The sequence below is a fragment of the Gobius niger genome (genome assembly GCF_951799975.1).
Source record: "Gobius niger genome assembly, chromosome: 11".
NCBI classification, from domain to species: domain Eukaryota; kingdom Metazoa; phylum Chordata; class Actinopteri; order Gobiiformes; family Gobiidae; genus Gobius; species Gobius niger.
This window is the reverse complement of record NC_136862.1, coordinates 35036976-35059697: the sequence shown is the minus strand read 5'-3', so window position 1 is coordinate 35059697 and position 22722 is coordinate 35036976. Positions and strand designations below refer to the sequence as shown.

The 22722-nt window shown below is 43.9% G+C and overlaps 1 protein-coding gene across 1 annotated transcript; it reads right to left on the bottom strand.

The window, feature by feature from the left end:
• Positions 1-21700: 21700 nt before the first annotated feature.
• On the bottom strand, positions 21701-22477 carry LOC306970058 (olfactory receptor 4B13-like; the record flags this gene model as incomplete). The annotated part of the gene is made up of 1 exon (XM_079565884.1): positions 21701-22477. One exon carries the CDS (start codon positions 22475-22477, stop codon positions 21701-21703), a length of 777 nt encoding a protein of 258 aa, XP_079422010.1.
• Positions 22478-22722: the final 245 nt, after the last annotated feature.

The window sequence follows — 22722 nt, the reverse complement described above, 5'->3', positions numbered from 1 at the left end:
TATTTTCACAAATGTGTCAAACAAAGTGCAGCAGCAACAACAAACCTCCCAGAAATGGACTAAATCAAAGCAAAATGAAGTGGGTCATTTCAGTGCACAAAGGTGCGTCAGTCACACCCTTCCCCCGAAACAAAATGGCCGCCTTGTTTACTCAGAAAAGAGCCCCATACACCATACCTTCTTTCACTGTGGATCTGGACTATGGCAGATTGTTGGACAGAGACAATGGACCTCTACTCAGATGTACCACTGTCACCTGGGAAATCAATGGCCCTCTGGACATTTTAGACAAGTTTGTGCCTAAATGCTAATGTGGCTAACATGTGGCTAACATGTGGCTAACGTGTGGCTAACGTGTGGCTAACATGTGCTTCTGGCCTGCACTGAGCACTGCCAGCTCAAATATCAATGGATTTCTTTGGGAAATGGCTCATTTTGAAGAGAACAGTCATTGGGAAAAAGGGAACATAAGTGGAATGTCCTAAAAGTTTGTTCACAAGAAGATTTTCTCATTTGTGGAGTAATTTTAGGTAATTTCTGACCGTGAAAATTGATAGTAATGAGCCAATTTTTCCCAAAAGAGTATTTTGTTGAAATTATATTTTACTTGATTATTTTGGACCAAAAAAAAAAGCAGTCAGCCTATGATTGGACCACAAATAATGTAATATGGATAAGAAATGCTTAATTTTAATGCTCGATATTTGTTTATTTTTCTGTACTTAATTAATGTTTTGATTTATGTGATGGTGATCCATGACTGGAATAGATGTTTTGGGGAGAAGTGCCTGTTCTGTGCCACATGTCTATATTGGTCGAAATATAATTTGACTAAATATGCAAGTAAATGGAACTGGAGTCAGTCCCTGATCAGGGACGGCGGTCCTGTTCAACCATTTCAGGGACAAGGAGGACAAGAAGCTCATGGAGAAAAGTCCTAGAATAAAGGGTGGAAGAATTTAAATTATAGAAAGTATTTGGAGTTAGTTCACCCTTTTTTTGTTTCCTACATAATCCCATGTGTTCATCCATAGTTAAATGTCTTATCATCCAGCCATCTATTTTCTTCCTAACCCAGCTCAGAGACGTAGGGCCAGATCTTGTGACTGGCGCTGTCCGTGCGCAACTCTAAACGCAACATGGTACACGCGTGATCTTGCATGTGGCGCAGGTTTTGCGCTCAAGGCTCCGCCACTAGGGAGAGGGCGTTATTTAAAGGTCCTATATCATGCTAAATCGACTTTTTAGAGCTTTTAGCCATGTTGTTATGCTATTTCCTTATCAAAAACACCCCCAGAGTGGTTTGTGGCTTCATTCACGCAGTTCTCAGCACTCCTCCTGAATTAGCGCCATCTAGTGGTTACAATATTTGGTGGATATTTATAAGACGAGCATCATTGAACGCAGTTTGAATCAAGGAATCTACACGTTTTTTATTTCTTTGGTAGGCTAATTAGTTCTTGAGATATGAATGAATAAAGTCCACTTCCAGCATCAAAATCTTGGTTTAGTAGTGTAGACCGCGCTCGAAAAAAACACTTTTTTCCTCTCGATTTCCGCGGCACTAAATCTTGTTCCCGCTCTGTGATATTTCCCAGTCAATTAGACTGAGTGTTGAAGAGTCCCTCAATGCAAAAGACATCATCGTAGCTGCCGTGGCAGCTGAGATACTTTGGATGAAAGTCTCCACTATTTTGACAGTAAGTTAACAATGTTTTTCGAAAGCCTTCATCATAAACATAGCATTTAAGATGTATACTTTAGATCACAGCTTTGTGAATAAAAAAAGGCCGACTGTAGTCTGGATCTTACCAATTTCACTTTTAAAGAGGTGCATGGTAGTCCTTTTACAGATGTTGGTTTGTGACAACAATCCACTTGTACATCTGCACACTGCTAAGTTAGGGGCTGTTGAACAAAGGTGGGTTGCTCAGTTGGCCAACTTTGACTATTCCATCAGATATCGCCCAGGGAAGGAAAATATTAATGCTGACGTCCTCTCTAGATTCCCTACTGTCCCTCCAACTCAGGCCCCGGACGACCGGGAGCAACTTGTGGGAGTAGTGGAGACCGCCATTTCTCCATCCGCCTTGGCCAGCAGCTGGGGATGGGATGTGGCAAGATGGAGGAGCCTACAAGGAGAAGACCTGGATTTATCCAAGATCAAGACACACATTGAGAGAGGTATGCTACCAAGCGCTGCAGAAAGGCAAGCATTGGGGCAGCCAGCTAAGACTGCTAAGACACTGGAAGAAGTTAGAGCTGAGAGATGGGGTTGTGTGTAGGACTGTGCAAGATCCGCAAACACTAGAGACTCTCTACCAGATTATTGTTCCAGCATCGCAGGCACAGCTCCTGTGGACTATGTACCACGAGCAGATGGGACATCCAGGGCTGGAGAAGTCACTGGGCCTGCTACGGAGGAGTTTCTACTGGCCACAAATGGAAGACACGATCAACATCTGGCTGCAAGCCTGCGTATTGCACAAGCCCGGACCCCAAGGTAAAGCCCCTTTAGTGCCACTCATTGCGAAAGCCCCGTGACAGAAAGTGGCGTTGTCGGCAGGATTGGTCCTTTGAGTTGAGCCTCTATTAAATCAACACAAAAAAAACATATCCACGTATCCAGCCTTACCTGTGACAATAAGTCATAGTAATGGGCTGTTTATGGCCCTGACCGCCCTTGCCCCAGTAATGTAGCTAGATTCTCTTGGATAACTTCTGTCAGTTCAAAACTGCAGCGCGCACTTATTTGCATAAAGCCACAATGCGAAGTTTTTGAAATACAAATGAGCTCTTTCAATAAACTTATTCACATTATTAATTTTCCCAATTAACACACATGCAATAGAATAATTTTAGCTTAATTTTCCACTATGAAATTACCAATTAAGTTACTTATAAACAAGAAGAAATATGATTAGCTTCACTAGCAAGGACCACGCCACAACAAATTGCAGTTGAAGAATTTTTTGATGTTTAAATGTGCAGAGTGGAGCTGGGTGAGACTGTGGGTGGGGGCTCCGTCTCGATTGAACCCAGCTCTTCAGGACCCCCTCCAAGCAGAAGAATCAGGGCTGAAAGATAAAACAGACGTAGAGGGAGGGAGGGTGGGGTGGACAGTTTCGGGCAAACATGAATGAAGAGGCTTGGCCTGGTGTATATATAAGGCTTGTGGGTAATTAGAGGCGTGGCAAGGTGAAAGCAGGAGTGGTTGGTATGCAGAAGGTGATTGGCTGAGGCGAGGTCCTGCTCCTGAACCTAGTCAATAAATAATAGGTGTGTTTAAGATGCCGTTGCGGCTCGCCTGGATGATCGGCGAGAGTAGCCGGCGCAACGGGGGCGGAGAAAAAAGTCTGAAGCCCATGTGACCGCTCCACATGCGAGAGCGGCCTCAGATCACGCAGCGTCTCGTTCAGATATCACGTTCATTTAAAGTTTATCCTAAATAAAAGTCATTCACCTCCTGCTCTGTTTCCTTTACTCCAGAGACATCATTCTTCATCAGAGGAAACTTTCCCATTTGTTTGTTTGTTCAAGTTTGTGAGATAAATACGTCCTTTTAAATCATGAGTTGTTCTGTAAGAGCATCAAACATGAGCTCTATTTAGGGGGCGATACAGAACTGTAATAGTTTCAGTCATAGTTTATTTGTTCAGATCTAAAGAGGAGAGAGGAGGGGGAGGAGCACGTTTCTGATCACACAGACTCGTATCCAATCACCTGCGCGTGAGGACAGGTGGGTGTTTTCCCATCATGCACAGGGCCGTGGAGCCGCTGCAGTTCCTCTGGAGAGATGCAGCGGCTGATCCAGTCGGCTGCTCTCGTTGGGGTCTCAGATCTTTCCGTGCCCCACGTGCCCGTGACGTCAGAGCCTCTGGAGCAAGAACAGAAATCTAACCGGCACCGGGAGTCTGCAGTCGCTGTAAAACTGCGTCCGTCTGGCTCATCTCAAACACACCTATTGACTACATAAATGTACTACTGCATATATGAACTAAACTTGGTGCCCACACACAGATTTCACGCTGTGTGAATAGATTTTGATTACATGTTCACTATATTATATTATATGAACAGTCACCCTAGTAAAAAATGAAATAAATATTGAGGTTTAATAAATAGATATTATTGGGTATGTAAATGTTGTCTTTTTTTCTTTTAGAGCATGTTTGATTCCTCATGGCTGACAAGGATCAAGAGTACCTGGGAGAATTTCTCGAAGAACTAATCTACCACTCAAGTCTCTTCTTAGTGGCAGTCATACAAGGCTAGATAACAACCATTTCACAAATGGCTTGATTCTTGAACTGAGGCGATGCATCTTGTACCAAAAGTTAGCCTGGTCAAAACTTCAAACATGGATCATAAGGAGGATGCGGTTTCAGAAAAGTCCCCTCACAGATCCACAATCATCCATAATCATCCCAGATACTAGACTTAATTTTTTAACTAATAATCTACTCATATGGGCTCCAAAACTGTACATACAATGTATTAAAAAAACCTAATTGGAATATGAAGTATTTACCATCAACATACAATAACCTAGTTGTAAATTAAAACTTAACTTAACGGTACTTTTTGATTTCAGAGAGCTTCAGATCCAACAGTCCGAGCTAGAAACGAATGGAAAATTTGGTCGCGATGCTAGTGGCCAATTTTTCAAGTTAGGAAAAACAGTTGCAGCAGAGCGGGTTGTTCGCATGGTGGCAGAGACTTTTGGCCTGTCTGGTGATCATTTGGGTCTAAAAGATATTTGGACGGAGGTTTGTAAGGACAAAGGGATAAAGTCGCATATCAGCAACTACCGGGACAATCACTTTAATGCATTATTTGCCACAGCTGCTCAAATTATCCCCCATAACGCAGACCTAATTCAACTCTTGGAACTGAAAGTGAAGGGTAGTAATTAAAAGGCTAATCAAAAGTTGGTTTCCATTTACCTTGACCTGCTGTCTCAGACTAATGACTCTAGCTCAAGCATTGGCTGTTATGTACATAAAAGTAACTGGTCCATAACATGCCCTGATAACAAGCAACAAAGTCCCTTACTTGAGACTATATGGACCAGTGCAGGAACTCAATGACTTCCTAAAAGGATGTCAGCATGATACCAAGCCTCTAACTGATGTAGAGAAGAATGTGTGTTATGAATGTGTTAGGACCTGGTTCTTTTGTATCACGCGAGAACAGTTTTTGGATACAGCCAAAGCAGACACTGGAGATAGAAGTCGTCTCAAAGATAAGGCTTTTATTGCCATTGTTCCAGATACAAAGCAGTCTAACCAGCTGGTGACTTCAGAGAAAGAGAAGAAGTGAAGTCCAGACCTCCGTTGACAGTCTCCTTTTATCCTAGTCTTGCACTTCTCTACATAGAGAGGATGAGGCCTATCAGTGAGTCAGTTGTTTGTGTCTATGTGTTTGTATATTATCTGTACTTCTCGTTATGTTCAGAATGATTATGGTGTGGACCATGGTCTATCAGCTCATCAGTGACATGGTCTTCTTGTTCTGTAGCGTGTGAGCAAAGCTTGAGTCAGAGGTTTGTTCAGATTTCGTTATAATCCTTACAAATGCATGGACATGGTCAACCATGACCTTCACCCAGCTGTCTTCACTTTACTATTCCCAAACGAGGAAGAACTAATTCGGAGTACATTGAAGCTGCTTTGTGAGGCTTTTGTGAGAACGTTTCAAAATCAGTTGTCTGACGGAAAGAACAGGTTCAGCCGCCTGGACGACTTATCGTGTGAAAGACATCTTGGTAGCCTTGACGCTAGTCAGTGTAGGCGCCCAAAGCCTTGAGCTGAAGATGGCGCCGGTGTGTCTGGTTCGCCGCTTGGCTCTGCTCAGTTTTGTTCATTTTTTGGTGTTTTTGACCTCTGTCACAAGGACCATTGACTCACTGTTGGCGTATGAACGTCTGGAATTATTGAATATCAGGGAATCGGTGCAATCATGTGCGATTTATGAAGCAAACAAATCAGATTCCTTTTACCTGGCCGACCTGCCTGCAAACCTTCTCAGGGTGTGTGCGCCGCTGCCCAGGAAGTGTAAACGCAGAGGAGTGCGAGCCGGCTGCCTCGTGAAGCTGAAAGCCTGGCTGGCCCTTGATCCAGTCGGGGTATGGTCCTCTTCCCTTTCTGGAGACTACACGGACCGTCTCCGCCGGCATTTATCCCGACGCACGGTCACTCCAGTTGGTGCGTGGCTGGTGCCCATTATTGGACAGCGGGAGGACATCTGCGCTCTGCGCCCTCGCAGCTCTTCTTTCTGGGGATCCGGTGGTGTGTCCCCGGCTAACCTCAGGCCGCTGAGCAGGGTAGCTCATGCGGCTAACAGGGTGGCAGCTGCTACGAGGTGCGCGGTCGTGAATGCGCGATCTATCGTGAACAAGACTTTCATTCTACGGGATTTCTTCACATCGCACGCGTTGGATATACTGTTTTTAACCAAAACCTGGATCAACGCCGGTGAGTCCACTGCCTTTTCGGAGCTATTACCTCCAGACTGCACTTGTGTTAACACCCCAAGAACCACAGGTCGTGGCGGAGGTATAGCTACTGTTTTAAAGAGCGGCATATATCACAAGGTGATATTGGAGTGGTCTTTCTCCTCTTTTGAACTGAGCTGTTTCGAGATGCGACAGGCTGATCTGGTACTGTGCGCCGTCATTTACAGACCACCGAAGAATAACAAAGATTTTATCAAAGACTTCTATGAATTTGTTGCTTGTGTGCTGACACGTTATTACAGGATTTTAACTGTCGGAGATTTTAATGTGCACGTATGCTGTCCGTCTAAACCCATGGCCAGCGAGTTTTTGGACTTGGTCGAAGCTTTTAATTTGACGCAACATGTCACTGGCCCAACACAAGTACATGGGCATACGCTGGACCTTGTATTGTCGTTTGGTTTTCCTGTGGACAATGTTGCCGTGTGCGACGCCGTGTTCTCTGACCACAGCCCTGTCTTATTTGATGTGAATTTGGATATGGAGGTGAAGCTGCCTTCCGTGCGCCACGGCCGTGTTATTAAGCCTAGCACGGCTAATACTTTTATCCCTCTCTTTAATGCAACAACGCAGGAACTCATGAACTCCATTGCATCCACAGACACAGAGCAATTGATGAACTCTTTTATTTCTGCTTGCTCTGACGTGCTAGATTGTATAGCTCCGCTCAAAGCCAAGCGGCCGAGGGCACAAAAAGAGGTTTGGCTCAATGACATTACACGCGCAGCTCACCGTGAGTGTCGCAAGGTGGAGCGTAGGTGGAAGAAAGACAATTTGGAGGTTTCTTACCAGATTCTTAAAGAAAGCTGGAGATATTATCAATGCGTGGTGAAATCTGAAAAAACTAAATATCTTTCAGACTTGATTTCGAATAGTGTCAGCAAGCCACGTGTTCTTTTTAACACTATTAATTCTGTTTTTAACCCAATTTCCTCCACTTCACTGGAGTTGACAGAGGAAAACTGTGGAAAATTCCTCTCCTTTTTTCAGGAAAAAGTTGTTGCTCTTAGGGCCAGTTTGTCTCCCATTTCTTTGTGTTCAGTGGCAACTCAGTGCTCGGCTGTTTGTAATCAGTTTGAGCCTGTGTCACTATCTGTGCTTACGGGGATAGTTGACAAACTTAAACCCTCGTCCTGTTACACGGACCCAGTCCCACCTCGCTTTTTAAAAGAGGTTTGGGACACCATTGGCTCCATTGTCAGGGAAATAGTCAACTGTAGCTTGTTTACTGGAACTGTTCCCAGTTTTTGTAAAAAAGCTATTGTTGAACCGCTGATTAAAAAACCTGGCCTTGACCCTATGGTTTTAGCAAATTATCGGCCTATTTCTAAGCTCCCACTGGTATCCAAGATCTTGGAAAAATGTGTTTTTGCTCAATTGCAACCGTTTTTAGACGCAAATGGCACTTTAGATCCGTTCCAGTCGGGCTACAAAGCGTTTCACAGCACAGAGTCTGCACTTCTTAAGGTTTTTAATGACCTGTTTTTAACAACCGATTCTGGTAGCTCTGCCATTTTAGTGCTTTTAGATCTGACGGCTGCTTTTGACACGGTTGACCATGCAACTCTTTTATCTCGTCTAGAAAACTGTGTGGGTGTCAGGGGGACTGCCCTCAAGTGGTTTCAGTCTTACCTGGGTGGGAGGTCCTTCTCGGTCAGGCTGGGAGACTCCACCTCATCCTCTGCTTCCCTGCACTGTGGAGTCCCCCAGGGTTCAATCCTTGGGCCAATTCTTTTGCCCTGTACCTCCTCCCACTCAGGGAGATTTTTAATAAACATGGCATGTCCTATCATTTTTATGCGGACGACTGTCAAATTTATATGCCAATCACCAAAAACAGCCACTGCCCCCTGACACCCCTGCTCGACTGTCTAGGTGACGTCAAGGCTTGGTTATCCCAAAATGTCTTAAAATTAAATGAGGGAAAGACAGAAATTGTTCTGTTTGGAAATGCCCTCTCTGACTTGGGACCCCTAGAGCATTATGTGCGTCCCAAAGTCACCAGCCTTGGCGTCACCATAGACAGCGATTTTAAACTAGACAAGCAGGTCAATGGCGTTTTAAAATCAAGTTTTTATCAGCTTCGTTTTTTTTTATCTTTTAATTTGCTTGAACAGGTCGTGCAGGCTTTTATTTCTTCTCGCCTGGACTACTGCAATGCCCTTTATTCAGGCATTGGCCTCAAAGCACTTTCCTGATTGCAGTGAGTCCAGAACTCAGCAGCACGACTTTTAACAGGAGCCAGAAAACGCAAGCACATCACCCCTATTTTAGCTTCTTTGCACTGGCTACCTGTACGTTTTAGAATCGATTTTAAAATTTTGTTGTTTGTTTTTAAAGCTTTGAATGGACTGGCCCCTCAGTATATTGTAGACCTCATCCCAATCTATACTCCGGCGCGCTCTGAGGTCTGAGGCCCGGCTACAGCTTGTGGTTCCTAAAACAAAGCGGAAAACCAGAGGGGACAGAGCGTTCTCCGTTGTCGGCCCAAAGCTGTGGAACGCTCTGCCCCTCCACGTTCGAACGGCCCCCACAGTGGAGTGTTTTAAATCTCGTCTTAAGACCCATTTTTATTCTCAGGCTTTTAACACCGCGTGAGTTGTATGGTCCCTGTGTCTTTTATTTATTTTATCTTGTTGATTTTATTTTTTTATTCAATGTTTTTAATTATTTTATTGTTTTATCTATTTTATTTTTATTAATGTCATTTACGAACTATTTATTGTTTTATGCAGGTTTTAGTTCATTTATTTGTTTTTTAATTATTATTATTATTTTTATTTATTTATTTTCTGGTAGAGCTAATAAGTATTGTATCTGTTTTTAGGATCTCATGTGCAGCACTTTGGAAACATTTAGTTGGTTAAATGTGCTATACAAATAAAGTGGATTGGATTGGATTGAAATGCTTCATTCCATTATCACTCAAGTGTTGAAATGCTGAAGCAAAACAGCAAAGATTTAGTGAACTGGATTCTTTCAAAGCCTGCACAAGAACAACAACAACTCTGGATCCAGGCAAGGGGAAATGGAATTTTGCTCCGTAGCAAACACAGGACTGCTCAGAAAAATGAAGAACGTAAAAAGTTTGAAAGTGTTGGAGACATGCCGAGGCGTAAACGGAAGATCTCAGAACAAAGTGACAAAGAAATCAGCTGCAAACTCCTAAAGGCTGCGGATGCCCAAGTAGGCAACTTTGTGGCCGTAGCTTTCAGTGAGCCTGACGCCTGGAACATTGGAACTGTACCAATGTCAACAATGGTGGACTTAGATTGCTTAGATTGAGTTCATAAGGTTCATAGTCAGGCTGAGTCCAGGGGGATTTCACTTAACCAAGAATACAGTTCCATGGCTTTCGGTTCTTTCATTCACTCCAGGGAATGAATGTACATTTTAAAATCATTTTGAAAAAAAGAAAAAGTGGGGGGGCATTTTTGACATTTGCTTTTGTGTATACAAAATTTAGCATAAATTCACATTAATACAGAGTTCTACTTTTTTGTTGTCTGTTAGCACACCAAACATTATATTGTCTCTTGAAATGACTGGCGTTGAAGGAAAAAAATGATCCAACTTTGTAAATCTCTCCAAAATAATTGAACAGAGTCACAATAAAAAAAAACAAATGGTCAGTTGTCTCCACATTAGTATTGCAGATTTTCTTGTATGTTATAACGTTATCAAAGTAGTTCTTTGGATGGGTAAATATTATTCATCATTTTGAAGTGTGTTTCTTTAGCTTTAGGGAAAGATAAGTACATAGTTCTTGGAAACTGTCTCTATATCAAATTTGTTTAGGATATCATTTTTATGTTGTAAACCAGGGAATAATTCATTTGTCAAGCTTTTCCTGATTAAAAAATTATAAAATTTGAATTTGGTGTGGTTTCACTCACAGCTTCCCAGGTGACCCTCTCAGATTTGGATGAAATTTTAATCAATTTACAAAACAGGGAGTTGTAACCACCTTTTCTGCTCGCCGGGGCGTTTTGCATTTGTGTGCACTTTTAAAGAGCTGTGGGTCAGCAATGGAAACATGTATATGTCAATATGTATATGTATAGGTATATGTCATGTATATGTATATGTCAATATGTATATGTATAGGTATATATCATGTATATGTCAATCTGTATATGTATAGGTATATGTCATGTATATGTCAATCTGTATATGTATAGGTATATGTCATGTATATGTCAATCTGTATATGTATAGGTATATGTCATGTATATGTCAATCTGTATATGTATAGGTATATGTCATGTATATGTCAATATGTATATGTATAGGTATATGTCATGTACATGTCAATATGTATATGTATAGGTATATGTCATGTATATGTCAATCTGTATATGTATAGGTATATGTCATGTATATGTATATGTCAATATGTATATGTATAGGTATATATCATGTATATGTCAATCTGTATATGTATAGGTATATATCATGTATATGTCAATCTGTATATGTATAGGTATATGTCATGTATATGTCAATCTGTATATGTATAGGTATATATCATGTATATGTCAATCTGTATATGTATAGGTATATGTCATGTATATGTCAATCTGTATATGTATAGGTATATATCATGTATATGTATATGTCAATCTGTATATGTATAGGTATATATCATGTATATGTCAATATGTGTATGTATAGGTATATATCATGTATATGTCATGTATATGTCAATCTGTATATGTATAGGTATATATCATGTACATGTCAATATGTATATGTATAGGTATATGTCATGTACATGTCAATATGTATATGTATAGGTATATATCATGTATATGTCAATATGTATATGTATAGGTATATGTCATGTATATGTCAATCTAACATACAGTGAGGTCACTAACACACAATCTCTTCAATCTGTTCTGGCTCAGCTCCAAAATATCCAGAAATTTAAAAAAAAGCCTTGGAATGTGCAAGGAATGTCCCTAAGAGTTATGACAGAGTTATGATACAGTTATGATACAGTTATGACAGAGTTATGATACAGTTATGACAGAGTTATGACAGAGTTATGACAGAGTTATGACAGTTATGACAGAGTTATGATACAGTTATGACAGAGTTATGATACAGTTATGATAGAATTATGACAGAGTTATGACAGAGTTATGATACAGTTATGATAGAATTATGACAGAGTTATGACAGAGTTATGACAGAGTTATGATACAGTTATGACAGAGTTATGATAAAGTTATGATACAGTTATGATACAGTTATGACAGAGCTATGATAGAGCTATGATAGAGTTATGATAGAATTATGATACAGTTATGATACAGTTATGATAGAATTATGATACAGTTATGATAGAGTTGTGATAGAGTTATGATAGAGTTATGATAGAGTTGTGATAGAGTTATGATAGAGTTGTGATAGAGTTATGATAGAGTTGTGATAGAGTTATGACAGAGTTATGATAGAGTTATGATAGAGTTGTGATAGAGTTATGATAGAGTTGTGATAGAGTTATGATAGAGTTGTGATAGAGTTATGACAGAGTTATGATAGAGTTGTGATAGAGTTATGATAGAGTTGTGATAGAGTTATGACAGAGTTATGATAGAGTTGTGATAGAGTTATGATAGAGTTATGATAGAGTTGTGATTGTTATGGTTTGTGTTTTGTTCCCCTCCTCTTTGTGTTTTTTCTTTCCTTCTGTGCAGAGCTGGTGGTTGACGGGGGCGTGGCTGGCACATGCAGCAATGAGGCACACCTGGACTTGATTAGGAACCAGCCTACAAACACTCTGCTCAGTCCTCTCCACACTGCCAGATAATTCCGTCTCAGTCGGTTGGTTCTCGTTCTGGGTTACCTCTGCTCCGTCCTGGTTCTACTTGCTGCCTGCCTCTCCCCGTCGCCTCAGCCTCTTCAGTTTTTTGTTTTGTTTTTGGAAATACATTGGTAAACCTTACCTGCCTCAGTCTCCGCTTTGGGGTTCCTCCTCTGCAATCCTTAACAGAATTATCTGGCCAACATGGACCCCGCAGAGATTGAAAGATTTAAGCAGGCTCTCGCCCTACAAGCATCCCGTGTGGGCCAGCATGAGAGGACCATAAAAGAACTTATGGACTCACTCCGCCAACTTAACCAAATTTTTCTGAGTTAAGTGCTCGTTTTGACCAACTCGCTAGTCACCTGGCAGCCAATCCTCCACCAGTTCAAGTTCCACCTGCTCCTGTTGCGGCTTCTGCTCCTCCGGACCATCAACATGCCCTACCTCGAGAGCCCTTCATTCCCCTCCCGCCAGATATTCAGGTGAAATAGGGTTATGTGGACAGTTTCTACACCAGTGTATGCTAGTCTTCAACCAACAGCCGCTAACTTACTCCACTGATAAAGCTAAGGTAGCCTTTATTATGAGTTTGCTCTCTGGTAAGGCTTCTGCCTGGGCCGTAGCTTTAGTGAATAGTAGTTCCCCAGTTTGTAATGCTATGGATACATTTACCAATGAGATTAGAAGAGTGTTTGACCACCCGTTACAAACAAAGGAGGCCAGTAGCCGGCTGCTTTCCCTACGCCAGGGTAGTGGTTCTGTTTCCTCCTACTCTATAGATTTCCGCATTCTAGCTGCAGAGACCGGGTGGGATGAGAAAGCTTTGCAGGGGGTGTTTTTCAGTGGTTTAAGTGAGGAACTCAAGGACCAGCTGGCAGCTCGTGATGAGACTTCTACATTGGAAGAATTAATTTTCTTAGCCATACGTTTAGACAATCGTCTATCTGAAAGACGTAGGGAGAGAGCAGTTAGGAAGAGCATTCCCCCTCCCACTCTCTACTCTCATCAACCTCGTCAGCCTGCACCTGCCACTCACCTGCCGACTGAATCATCACCAGCTGCTCCAACTCCTGTTCCAAGTTCTGAGGAACCCATGCAGTTGGGAAGGATGAGACTCAGCCAACAAGAACGCCAGCGTCGCCTTCGCCTTGGGCTCTGCATGTACTGCGGTAAAGCTGGACACATCGTTGATCACTGCCCTGCTCTGCCAAAAGAGCAGGCTCAGCAGCCAGCGGAGGGGCGCTGGTGAGCCACACACCGACTGATCCCTCCTGCGGACGTATCCAGCTTAAAGGTACTGTGTCCTACGCAAAGAAATCCTTTCTTTAGTGGATTCAGGAGCAGATGACAACTTTATTGACTCCATGTTTGTTTCCCAATGTAACATTTCTTCTGATGCCCTTCCTGAGCCCAAGAATGTTTATGCTCTTGATGGGAAACTTCTTGCCAGCGTTACGCATCGTACCACCCCAGTTTCATTACTCCTATCTGGCAATCATCACGAGACCATTTCTTTGTACATTGTTAACTCTCCTTCCACTCCTCTAGTTTTAGGCCTCCCCTGGCTTAAACTACATAATCCACACATTGACTGGTCACAGCTATCCATAATTAATTGGAGCCTATTTTGTCACAGCCACTGTCTACATTCGGCAGTTCCCTCTCTTGACAGATGCACACCTACTAATCCCAAGCCCATAGATTTGTCTCTTGTGCCAGCTGAGTACCATGACCTACAGGAGGTGTTCTCTAAGGACAATGCCTCATCATTGCCTCCTCACAGACCTTATGATTATAGCATTGAATTGATCCCTGGCGCACCATTACCAACCAGCAAGCTCTACAATCTTTCCAATCCTGAGAGGGGGGCCATGGAGACTTATATCACCGATTCCCTAGCTGCTGGGCTCATTCGCCCCTCCTCATCCCCTGTAGGGGCCGGTTTCTTTTTTGTTGATAAAAAGGACCGTACACTTCGCCCTTGCATTGATTACAGGGGACTCAATGATATTACTGTCAAAAACAAGTATCCCCTTCCACTGATTAATTCAGCGTTTTGCTCACTCCAAGAGGCCACCATTTTTACCAAACTTGACCTTCGGAGTGCCTATCATCTAGTCCGTATAAAGGAGGGAGATGAATGGAAGACGGCGTTCAACACCCCACTCGGACACTTTGAGTACCTGGTAATGCCATTTGGTTTAACAAATGCTCCAGCTGTGTTCCAGGCCCTTATTAATGATGTGTTGCGGGATATGTTGAATAGATTTGTGTTTGTATACATTGACGACATTTTGATTTTTTCTCGCTCTCTTCAAGAACATGTACAACATGTCAGACTTGTTCTACAACGCCTTCTCGAAAACAGACTTTATGTAAAAGCAGAGAAGTGTGAATTTCATGAGAGTTCTGTTGGCTTCCTTGGTTTTGTGATTGAAAAGGGGCAGATCAGGACGGACCCAGCCAAGGTACAGGCGGTTGCTGATTGGCCAACCCCTTCCAATAGGAAGCAACTCCAAAGATTTTTGGGATTTGCAAACTTCTATAGACGCTTTATTCGTGACTATAGTAAAGTTGCGGCACCTCTTACCAAACTTACTTCTGTTAAAGTGCCTTTTGACTGGCCTGCTGAAGCAGAGGCAGCTTTTGTGAAACTAAAGGACCTTTTTTGTTCTGCTCCAGTATTGTCTCACCCAGATCCTTCTGCCCAGTTCATCATTGAAGTGGATGCCTCTGACTCTGGTGTTGGAGCCGTCCTTTCTCAGCGCAATGCCACTGACCAGAAGTTGTATCCATGCGCCTTCTTCTCCCGTCGTCTAACTCCTGCGGAGAGGAACTATGATGTTGGCAACAGGGAGCTGCTGGCAGTCATCGTCGCACTAAAGGAGTGGAGGCACTGGTTGGAGGGCTCGGCACAGCCATTCATGGTATGGACAGATCATAAGAATTTATCCTATCTACGTTCTGCTCGCAGGCTAAATTCCCGCCAGGCTCGCTGGGCACTATTCCTTGGCCGGTTCAACTTCACGCTCACTTACCGTCCGGGGTCCAGGAACCTCAAGCCGGATGCCTTGTCCCGCCAGTTTGCGCCTCCTAATGAAGAACCTCCTACTGAAAATATCTTGCCTCCCACCTGTGTGGTAGGGGCAGTCTGTTGGGAGGTGGAGAAATCTGTCCAGGAGGCCCTTGTCAATCATCCCTCACCTCCAGGATGTCCTCCAGGCTGCTTGTTTGTGCCGCCATCAGCCAGATCTGTGGTTTTGCAGTGGGGCCATTCCTCCAGAGTCTCCTGCCATCCTGGATTTCATCGAACCCTTACCTTAATCCAGCAGCGCTTCTGGTGGCCCACAATGTCCGCTGATATCAAGGGATTTGTTTCTGCTTGCTCGGTCTGTGCCCGCAGTAAAGCATCCCACCGTGCTCCTGCTGGTCTGCTTCGTCCACTCCCGATTCCACACCGTCCCTGGTCCCACATCGCTGTGGACTTTGTAACTGGCCTTCCACCATCTGAAGGTAACTCTGTAATCTTGACCATTGTGGATTGATTTTCGAAGTGTGTACATTTTGTCCCATTACCAAAGTTGCCCTCTGCCTTCGAGACTGCTAATTTGCTGGTTCAACATGTCTTCAAACTCCATGGCATACCACAGGATATTGTGTCAGACCGAGGCCCCGAGTTCACTTCTCAAGTTTGGAAGGCCTTCTGTCGTGCAGTGGGGGCTACAGCCAGTTTATCGTCTGGATACCATCCACAAACTAATGGCCAGACGGAGCGGGCGAACCAAGACCTGGAACCGGCCCTCCGATGTGTCACTGCACACCATCCGGTTTCCTGGTCCCTGCATCTCCCTTGGATTGAATACTCTCACAACTCCCTCGTTTCCTCTGCTACTGGTATGTCTCCTTTCATGGCTGCTATTGGTTTTCAACCTCCCCTCTTTCCCAGCCAGGAGACTCGAGTTGCAGTTCCGTCCATCCAGCAGCATCTTCAACGTGCTCGTAAGATCTAGCATGAAGTCAGAGCAGCTCTTTCCCGCACTGCTGCTAGGAACCAGCAGCTTGCAGACCGCCGCCGCTCTCCTGCTCCGGAGTATGAGCCTGGTCAGACGGTCTGGCTTTCCGCACGTGACCTTCCCCTACAAACTGAATCCAAAAAACTCTCTCCCAGGTACATTGGCCCTTACGTCATAGAACGGGTTATCAATCCTGCTGTGGTGAGGCTTAAATTGCCTCCTTCTCTAAATGTCCACCCAGCCTTCCATGTCTCCCTGCTGAAGCCTTTTTTGACGAGTCCTCTTAGCCCTCCGGCCGAGCCCCCTCCGCCCCCCCGGGTGGTCGACGGTCACCCTGCGTTTACTGTGCGGCGGCTGCTGGATGTTCGGAGGCGGGGCCGCGGCTTCCAGTATCTGGTGGACTGGGAGGGTTACGGCCCTGAGGACCGCTCATGGGTTTCCCGGTCCCTCGTCTTGGATCCGTCGCTCTTTCGTGACTTTTATGCCCTGCATCCCTCTAAGCCTGGTAGACCGCCAGGTGGCGTCCCTTGAGGGGGGGGCCCTGTTATGGTTTGTGTTTTGTTCCCCTCCTCTTTGTGTTTTTTCTTTCCTTCTGTGCAGAGCTGGTGGTTGACGGGGGCGTGGCTGGCACATGCAGCAATGAGGCACACCTGGACTTGATTAGGAACCAGCCTACAAACACTCTGCTCAGTCCTCTCCACACTGCCAGATAATTCCGTTTCAGTCGGTTGGTTCTCGTTCTGGGTTACCTCTGCTCCGTCCTGGTTCTACTTGCTGCCTGCCTCTCCCCGTCGCCTCAGCCTCTTCAGTTTTTGTTTTGTTTTTTGGAAATACATTGGTAAACCTTACCTGCCTCAGTCTCCGCTTTATGGGTTCCTCCTCTGCAATCCTTAACAGTGATAGAGTTATGACAGAGCTATGATAGAGTTATGATAGAGTTATGATAGAGTTGTGATAGAATTATGATAGAATTATGATAGAGTCATGATAGAGTTATGATAGAGTTATGATAGAGTTGTGATAGAGTTATGATAGAGTTGTGATAGAGTTATGACAGAGTTATGATAGAGTTATGATAGAGTTATGACAGAGTTATGATAGAGTTATGATAGAGTTATGACAGAGTTATGATAGAATTATGATAGTTATGATAGAGTTGTGATAGAGTTATGATAGAGTTATGATAGAGTTATGATAGAGTTATGATAGAGTTGTGATAGAGTTATGACAGAGTTATGATACAGTTATGATACAGTTATGACAGAGCTATCATAGAGTTATGATAGAGTTGTGATAGAGTTATGATAGAGTTATGATAGAGCTATGATAGAGTTATGATAGAGTTATGATAGAGCTATGATAGAGTTATGATAGAGTTGTGATAGAGTTATGACAGAGTTATGACAGAGTTATGATACAGTTTTGACAGAGTTATGACAGAGTTATGATAGAGTTATTATCAGTCATGATGACGACCAAACGGCAATGAAAATCCGATCCAATCGTTTCAAAGGAGTTCACCCCTCCCACCTGATAACAGAGCTCAATTGCGAAGGTCACGACCCTTGTATGAAATGCAATGAGTATAGGGCAGTGGTTCTCAACCTGGGGGTTGGGACCCCCAGGGGGGTCGCGAGACAAATTTTGGGGGTCACCAGATCATTTAGATAAAATATAGCCTAAATACTTTTTTTAGCGTATATTATAATATTTTATTTTATTATTTTATTTGTTTATTTCTTTGTTTTTGAAGAATCATGTAGGCTAATGTTCCGATTTCTCACAGTGTGACCCGGGCGGGGGGTCACAAACCCCTTTTACTGTTATAATGGGGGTCGCAGCTCCAAAAGGTTGAGAACCACTGGTATAGGGTATGGCTAAAACCAGGCTAGAGTCTCCTCGGCTGCTTACGAATTTCTCAAAAAATAGCTCCAATGTGCTGATCCTAGCCCCTATTCCCTCGTCACGTGATAAGTTCAACCGTTAGATCCCTATGCAGTTAGGAACTGGAGCTTCAGCTGCGTCTGCACAATCCGACCATCCTCACCCAGTGCCAGAAACAACAGCGGAAGTGACATCTATTAACAGGTGTTTCATAAAAACTATATCCTACGAATAACACTCCTACTGCAGCCATTAACACACAGTGAGGTCACTAACACACAGTGAGGTCATTAACACACAGTGAGGTCATTAACACACAGTGAGGTCATTAACACACAGTGAGGTCATTAACACACAGTGAGGTCACTAACACACAGTGAGGTCATTAACACACAGTGAGGTCACTAACACACAGTGAGGTCATTAACACACAGTGAGGTTATTAACACACATGAGGTCATTAACACACAGTGAGGTCATTAACACACAGTGAGGTCATTAACACACAGTGAGGTCATTAACACACAGTGAGGTCACTAACACACAGTGAGGTCACTAACACACAGTGAGGTCATTAACACACAGTGAGGTCATTAACACACAGTGAGGTCACTAACACACAGTGAGGTCATTAACACACAGTGAGGTCATTAACACATAGTAAGGTCATTAACACACAGTGAGGTCAGTGAGGTCAGTGAGGTCACCTTCACCTTCAGGGTCCAGGCTCCAGGGAAGATCCTGGCTATCATTCATCAACGCCATGCATTCCAAAACATTCGTTCAATCTTCCACCGGGGTCTGAGCCCAATAATGAGGATCAGGTTGAAATAAGAGGAAGCATAGAGGCTCCTTTCCCTAAAGCTGACCCGTGGGGGGCAGTGTATGACACTAGTGTCCACTGTCGTGACTGAACTGTGACATTAAAACTCATTCATACAGGAGAAAACATCTGTCCACTGTAGTGAAAGTCTGGGACATCGTGACCCCCTTGTTGAAATCCGAGACTGTCCTTCAGAAGGAAACGTGCTGGAAGATCATTTCTTCAATCTACTGTTGAATGCTTTTACTGTGTGTGGGTTTTATAAGGAGCTTCTCCATTACGTCACTTCTCTATGGCCCCCTTTAGCTTTGAGCAGCACCTTAAAATGTAACGCCATGCTAAAATGGTGCTAATTGCCATCTTATCAACATTTGCAACAGTAATCAAGTACTTTCTATTTTCTAGCCAATTTCTGACATTAGCAATATGTGGTCAAGTGATACTAAATGTCCAAAAAGATATCAACCTGAAAAGACTCACAGAAACAGAATGGCGTCAGGAGCATTTTATTGGACATGAATCACGATTAGGACTTAGAATGAATTAACCATATGAAATACAAGGTGTTGATGAATGATTGACAGAACCTTCCCCTGGAGTCTGGACTCTGGTGGTGGTAGAGGATGAGGCCCGGGGCAGAGCCGAGGAGATGGGGGGAGATCTGAGACCTCCCAATCATTATAATAATGATAATAATCGTGCATTAGTCTTATATAGTGCTTTTCCAGACGCTCAAAGTCGTTTTACAATGTCGTGCATTATTCATTCACCCCATACTCAGTGGTGTTGAGCTCCTATTGTAGCCACAGCTGGCTGGTGCAAGTCTGTGCACATCAGCCACAACCACTCACTCCTTTCACCAGGCTCATGGTGTTCCCAAACGGTCTCCCATCCAAGTCCTGCCAGGACCTTCCCTGCTTAGCTTCTGAGGTCTGACGGGATCAGGCATAGCAAAGGCGCTATGTATCATCTCATTAACACTAGTATAACCCCCAGAGGGACTACGAAAATGATTCATTAAGGTACACACCTTAGTTAGTTCTTCATTAAGAAGGGGATCCTGAAAAACTGAAACTTTGGATCCACACTGAAGATTCGTTTGGAAGCAAAGACAATTGACTGAAGACCAGACTGGACGTAACTGCATCTTTTTCTTCTTTTTATTATATATAACTTGTCTTGTATCTGTTGTTTATATATTGCTGAAACTTATTTTTATATTTTTTAGTTTTAGGTAAGAGCTGGCCCTGGCAAAAGTTTCCTTTTTGTTTATTTGTTTTTTTTGTGTTCTTGGTGGTGCTTTGGAGTTAAAATAGATTATGATTACACTATGGAAAGACTTTTTTATGTGTTGTTTCTTCTTTTCCATGTCCATTGTAGATTCTCATTGAAGGCATTCATATGGAATTATGTTTTATTTAAAAAATAAGGTTGGCTAAGTAAAAACAAATATGCAGCTCCAAAGGTAAGTAAAGCTGTGTGCTGGATCCAAAACCAACCTTATGAAGCTGATGGAGAAAAGGCCAAGAATAAATGGTATTAAATATACGACCTCCATAGTCCCATGTGTTCACTCATCATCAACGACAATCACACAATGGAAATAGTGTTCAAATGAAAGACAAGCCGAGACTTTTGACTTGTGACTGTAAAGCGTAGTGAAGCTTGAATTGTCGACAGGACTGACTGCAGTTCAGAGGAGGATGTATCGCTTCTATGTGGTCAGAATGAGACACTGCACTTTATGAACTTTTACCCAAACTACAGTCACTGTCTTTAATCCTTCCTCACAGGTGAAGAACCTGGGTGTGATCTTTGACTCTGAGCTGACTTTTATTCCACACATTAAGAATATCACAAAGATAGGTTTTTACCATCTAAAGAACATAGCCAGAGTCGCCCCATTCTCTCTCGGGCCAACACAGAGACGCTCATGCATGCTTTTATCACCAGTCGTATCGACTACTGTAATGCCCTGTTCTCTGGTCTTCCCAAAAAGAGGATCTCAGGTTTACAACTTTTACAAAATTCAGCAGCTCGTGTCCTGACGAAGACCAGGAGGCGGGACCACATTACACCGGTTTGAGAATCGCTGCATTGGCCCCGTGTGTTTCAGGATTGATTTTAAAGTTCTTTTAATGGTTTTTAAATGTGTTAATGGTCTTGGTCCTTCTTATCTTTCAGAACTGCTTTTACCTAATGAACCTTCACGGCCCCTTCGCTCCTCCGGCAGGGGCCTCCTAGTTATTCCTAAAGTCAACAAAAAGACTCACGGTGAGGCGTCTTTCCAACATTACGGCCCTCAGCTCCTCCAGAGTTATCTTGGGGCACTTGGTTGCATTTCTTACCAGTGCTCTCCTTGTTCAGTCTGTTATTTACGGTATATTTGCTGGTGGGGATGATTTGAATGATTTTTAAGCATTGTAAAGCACTTTGTGTTGCATCTTGTATGAAAAGCGCTAAATAAAGTTTGATTTGATTCAAATTTTTTCTGTTTAACAAAAGGCACCTCCTCATGAGCAGGTTGTGTTGTCGTGGAAGCAAAAAGCAGCAGGATGAAACATGGGGCTGACTTTTATTGGAAAGCAATGAGAGTTTGTATAAGCGATGATCATGAAGAGTGAGATAGAGCACAGAAACAAACATCTCTACTGCAGTCTCTCTGCAGGACTGCGCTTGTGTCGGCGCCAGAGGAAGGTGCGGCGGATGTCTTTGGACTGCAGGCCATAGATGATGGGGTTCAGACTCCCAGGAACCAGGTCTTTGAGCAGAGCCAGCACCTTCCGGACCTCCACCGTCACAGAGAACCTCTGCATGGCCACGATGGAGAGCCCACTGGCCAGCAGCAGTATGTATGCGGTCAGGTGGGTGGAGCAGGTCTGCAGCGCGCGGCGGTTCAGAGAAGAGCTGTGGCTGGTCACACACACCAGAGTAATGCGTGTGTAGGTCAGCAGAATCATCCCGATGGACATGGCTAACACTACACTGGTGGACAGCAGACCCAGGATGTTCTGCACAATGGTGTTTTCACAGGAGAGCCTAAAGAGCGCCGCGTTGGAGCAGTACAGTCCCGTTATAAAGGAGCGGCAGCGCGTTAGCTTCATGGTCAGTACAAACAGAATGAATATGAGCAGAAAGGCCCCGCCCCATGCTAACAGCGTTAGCTTCAGCAGCATGCGGCCGCTCATGATGGAGGAGTACTTCAGTGGGTCACAGATGGCCACGTAACGGTCGAAGGCCATAATCATGAGGATGGTGTGAGACGCTGTGCTGCACAAGTGCACAAGGAAGCCCTGCACCACACACTCGTACAGGTGCACGGACCGCAGCTCCGGCGGACGCAGCAGGTCGGCCAACACCCGCGGGATCACTGCCGAGCTGCCCACCATGTCATTCAGAGTCATCTGCACTAACAGGAGATACATGGGCGTCTGCAGGCTCTGCCGACAGACCACCACCAGCGCCAGGCTGCCGTTAGCTGCCAGCACCACCACATACAGCAGCAGGAAACAGCTGAACGCTGCGTATGAGTCGCTGTGGGACAGAAGGAAGCCCTCCAACTGCAGCCACCGCCCCATCTCACTGTGGTTCTGCTCCAAGCGCTCCATCCACCTGCAAAACACCACAGACTCATTCAGCTGCAACAGTCAGGACAGAGAGCCTCCGGGTC